The 4587-nt window shown below is 40.0% G+C and overlaps 1 protein-coding gene across 1 annotated transcript in view; it reads right to left on the reverse strand.

Moving 5' to 3' along the window:
- PEX5L (peroxisomal biogenesis factor 5 like) overlaps positions 1 to 4587 on the reverse strand; it is a 49957-nt gene that overhangs the window by 23779 nt on the left and 21591 nt on the right. Inside the window, exon 6 of the mRNA XM_035898441.1 lies at positions 261 to 372. Coding sequence (XP_035754334.1) covers positions 261 to 372 — 112 coding nt within the window. The remainder of the gene's footprint in view (positions 1 to 260; positions 373 to 4587) is intronic.

Consider the following 4587-nt stretch of genomic DNA (forward strand, 5'->3'; position numbering starts at 1 on the left):
CTGAACTTAAACAAGGTCCCTTTAGTTCAACCCCAGAGATCTGCTAGAGCACGGGTGATTTGGATCACATCACATTTGCCCTCAAATGTAACGCACAAAGATTTTTCTACTAACAGATCAGGCAAGTATAATTTAATACCAGCTTCTAATTTTGTGCTAATAGTAACAGATGGAGAAATCACTCGATAAAAATGTACCATAATTAAGACAAAACTGAAATTATTTCTCTCTAGTGAGGGATAGTAAAGAATTCTGTTTACCTGCAGTATTTGATGTGACAGGCCTTGCAACAGCTTCTGGTTTAGTTTCACAGAGAAAGTCATCAATGGAGGGGCTCAGAAGGGGTCTGCTTTCTTGTTGCTCATTCACCAGCTAGCAACAAAAAACCCAGGGTCAGAGTGTTGTTGGGAGGCAGAATTTAAAGAAATAAAACATATCCTCACATCATCATGTGCTTTATTTTTGATTGTGAGAGTAAGGTATTTCAATTAGAAGAGGTACAAATAGCTCTGGACTTAAAATAAAAAACTTTAGTCACTCTTTTGGGGCAAAATTACATTCCAGTTTTACAAATCACACAAAAATAAAGCAGCAAGGTGATTTTCCCATAGCAATTCTTGACTACTATTGCTTATAGGGCTAAAGTATACGAGGCCTGATGTACCTCCCTTCAAATCAATGGGTGAAGCTGGCCTTCTCTGTCACCAGGAGACTAGGCGGGGTTTTTTTAGTATTTGGAAGCAGGCGTTTTTTCACCAGTAAGACGCCTCCCCACAGAACCTGCACAACGCCATTTCAACGTGCATTAGCCCCTTGCACAATAACCTGCTGCGACAGAAAACACTTCTCTGCGATACAAAGACATGGACAACACGGATGGAGCCTGGGGCAGGTATGAACTTCCTGCGTGAGTTCCGACTGTGTGGAGAGCCATCATACAGTTTTTATTTATGAGCAGTTTTCCCTTTTTACTGTAATTGCATGAATGCACTGGTTTTCTGCTACCAAGAAGAAATCTCTATATTACGGGTTATTTCATGTATTAAGGATTAAAAAGACAAAACAGTAAAACAGTCTCATAAATAAAAGTCTCCTCTCTGCAATCTCTCTGATTGGAGGATCAAGACCTAAGCTGAGCTGGATGGATGTCTGGTGGTGCGGCCTGCATTTGCTTTATCTTTAATAATGTGAAAACATGTTTTCCCTCTGTCTTACTTTCATCTGGAGCTATTTCAGCTTTACTTTTATCCTCTCGGCTCTCCTTCTCTCTGTTCTGTTCTCACTCGTTTTCCGTTGTGGAATTTTCAAAATTTTCTCTCAGATATATTTGAACTTTTAAATTTAGGATGCTAGCATGGACTGAAACTGGCAAAAAAAGGTATTTACTCCTCCTTGTCTGATATTTGTTAATTACTGGCATTTGGCTACTCCAGCAGCAGGACTGCCTCTGAAGTTATTACAGCAAAACAGCTCAGGTTCACTGCTGTTCGGTGCTTGATTTTCGTATTACAAAGTGGCAAGAAAACACCACCACTATTGAAATAAAAGGTCCATTATTTTGATGGGTCAAACATTTAAGCTCGTATCTAATGCTGACTGGCTGTGTAATTTGTGCACTTACTTATTTGCCCAGGACCCTACAGTTTTGCACTGAAATACCCATTTACATGAGTTGCACGGAAGACAGATGAGTGATTGCCTGCCCAGCTGTGTGTAGCAGAATGTGCAAATGTGGGCACTTAATTTAGAAATCTGGCAATGATATTGTCCCAAACTCTAATTTGGATATGCTAAACCCAGACTGCAGATGCACCTTGCAGGTGACTTAATCGTCTGGGGTTTTGACTCTCCAAATTGATTGCCCAGGTTGCTGTCTCATTCAACTCACAGAAGTTTCTTGCTTAATTTGGTAAATCTCAATGCTTGATTGGAAATTGCATTTATAACAGCTGCACATCTTTGATTTCCATTAAAGGTGGCTGTGCAGTACCCACAGTATCTCCATGTGTATACTTTCACCTAATACTGATATTTAAGGCCTTATTTAGGACCTTATTTTCCTGTTTATGATTAGGTGACAGTCCTTACTCGTTTCTATTGGTGAAAAAATGAAGGTGGATGCCTAGTTAATTCTTGTCCAAATTACTTTTAATATTTTAAAAGTTTCTTTATGATCAAATCCAGGTTTCAGCAAAAATTGCTTGAATACATTTTTCTTTCCACACATCCCATTCTAGGAACTAGCATCAGTAACAGCTGCTGCACTTTCGCATATTCGGGCGAACATAGCATCCAGCAGAAGGATGGTCAGAACCTCTGGATCAGCTGGATCTTTGACGATCTATTCCATGATCTACTAACAGCATAAATAAAAGCCCTACACTATTTGGAGGGGGACAGGAGGGCAGAAAGAAGTGGTTCTATAGGAATCCCTGTAAATGTAGAAAGTTCATAGGAAATATCCTGTTTCTGTATCTATAAGAGTGTATCAATTGTGTACATTATCGCATAAGATTTGGATGCTTATCAAATGTCCCATTACATTCCATGGAAATTTTCTTTCATAGGAAAGAATGGGAGAAGGAGGGAACGAAGAAGGATTATGAGAACCAAGACAGCCAAAATCACTCACTGGAGACAGTGAAGAATAGAAAATCTGAAGACCAACTGGAAAGGCAATTTATTGCCCAAACTTGTTGCGGGGTAAGAGGATAAACTCCAGGAAAAGCAGCAGTAATGCTGAGAATCAGAGTTGTGCAGGGGAAGGAGACTACAATCAACAAAGATCTGAATTTCTCTGGGGTTCAAGTGAAGTATGAAGTAGCAGATGTCTGGAAAATATTATTTCATTTCAAAGCTGGTTACCACATGCCTAGAAATTTCTTTATTATGTTGTTTATATCAGGAAGACCCGCTCAGCAGGAGGCCTTCATTAGTTTGATACCAGCAGTGTATTGTTCAAAGTGCCTGGATAAAATTCTACCATCAAACTGAAAGAAGGTTGGTGGTGATATCCACTTCATCAATTTTGCCAGCAAACACCAAGATTTAATTTTTACTAAGTTGTGTCTTCTTTCTGCTGCATTTGCAGCATTTTTGTTTAATTAGAAAAGAACTAGGTTCATCTTCTCTGACTCTCTCACTTTGTGAACATCATAAACACTAAATTCATCAGAGATGGGCACCTGAATGATCAGAGGAATAAAGAACATATTTTGCAGGGAGACTGGAAGAGTCTGACTTGCTTAGGCTGATAAAATGAAGGTTGAGTAGGAATACAATTCTTCTTCATGTATACATAAAGGGAAAGTGTTTAGATGACATTGGAGGAGGAAAGTTATTTCAGCTACAGAGAAAGGCTGGCACAACAACAGAGAGATCTAAACCGGCCATGAATAGATCTGGCCTGGGAATTAAAAGAACCTTTCTAACTATCACAGCAGTGAAGCGTATGAACAGTACTTTTTTTAGGGTAGGGGGACAAAAAGCCTAACTATTTAAAATGGCTTTTGACAAGCTTTCTACATGGCTGTTTATGATGTGATTGCTTTTGAGAAGTGGACCGTGGCCCAGAGGATCCCTCCCAGTCCTGTGTCCTACTGTCCCACAACTAAGGACTGGAAGCTGGAGGAGGATTGTTCCTGTGAAAAGTAACCTGCTCTCAACTGAAATATCTGGCTCAAAACAGATAGCAATGATCAAGTCTACTAATTCTCAATAAATACAAACTATGTATAGCAAGAGAACGTATTAGAAAAATACGTTTTTGTCATGAAGCAGGCATGTCAGGATGAATCCGACCTGAACAGGTTAGGGAGTGCCATGAGCTGGTATTTTTGCTGTAGGTACGTGGGCATTGGGGTGGTTTCTGACATTACTGTGTGAGCAATGCCCCTTGGTAAGCCCTCGGTCTCACACTCTGAATTTCATTTTGCTGCCTCACATATTGTACCAAATTTATCCCTAGTATGACTCTGCTCAAGTTATTAGAGTTACATCAGGCATGAATTTGGAGTCTGCTATAAAGCATTCATGAGATGAAAACTATTATCTATATTAAAGTAATAACTTATGGTACTCAAGCACCTTTCAGGGTGAATATCACAGAATGCTTTAAAACATTCATGAATCAAGCCTGGCACCATCGCAGAGCCGAGCAGTATTATCTCTACTTTGCAGACGAGAGAAGCAAAGCGAAATCAAGAAAGCCGCCCGACGCCAGGCAGCGCGGGAGGAAGCGGCGCTGGGAGCAGGAGCCAGGCACTGGCACTGCACGGTTTTTATGTGTGCAATATTTGTACACGCGCCAAGCTGCATAGGCTCAGCCTGTGAAACTGTTGATTTCTGAGTACTAATTTAGCCAGTCAGTGCCACAAATTCTCATAATGTCTCTAAGAACTTAATTTTTCTCTATAAAATCAGTTTTAATTAAAGAAAAACCCCCCACACTCCCTCAACCAAAGGATATGTAAAAGCTGTGGAGGCTGATACTTCCTATTACTAATATATCTGAAGAGACTCATCCATAGTATTAAATACTCCTAAATTCAAACAAATTTTCTGTGACTGACTTCTGCCGTTGGACAG

Source organism: Egretta garzetta, unplaced genomic scaffold, assembly GCF_000687185.1.
Source record: "Egretta garzetta isolate BGI_Z169 unplaced genomic scaffold, ASM68718v1 scaffold637, whole genome shotgun sequence".
NCBI classification, from domain to species: Eukaryota; Metazoa; Chordata; class Aves; order Pelecaniformes; family Ardeidae; genus Egretta; species Egretta garzetta.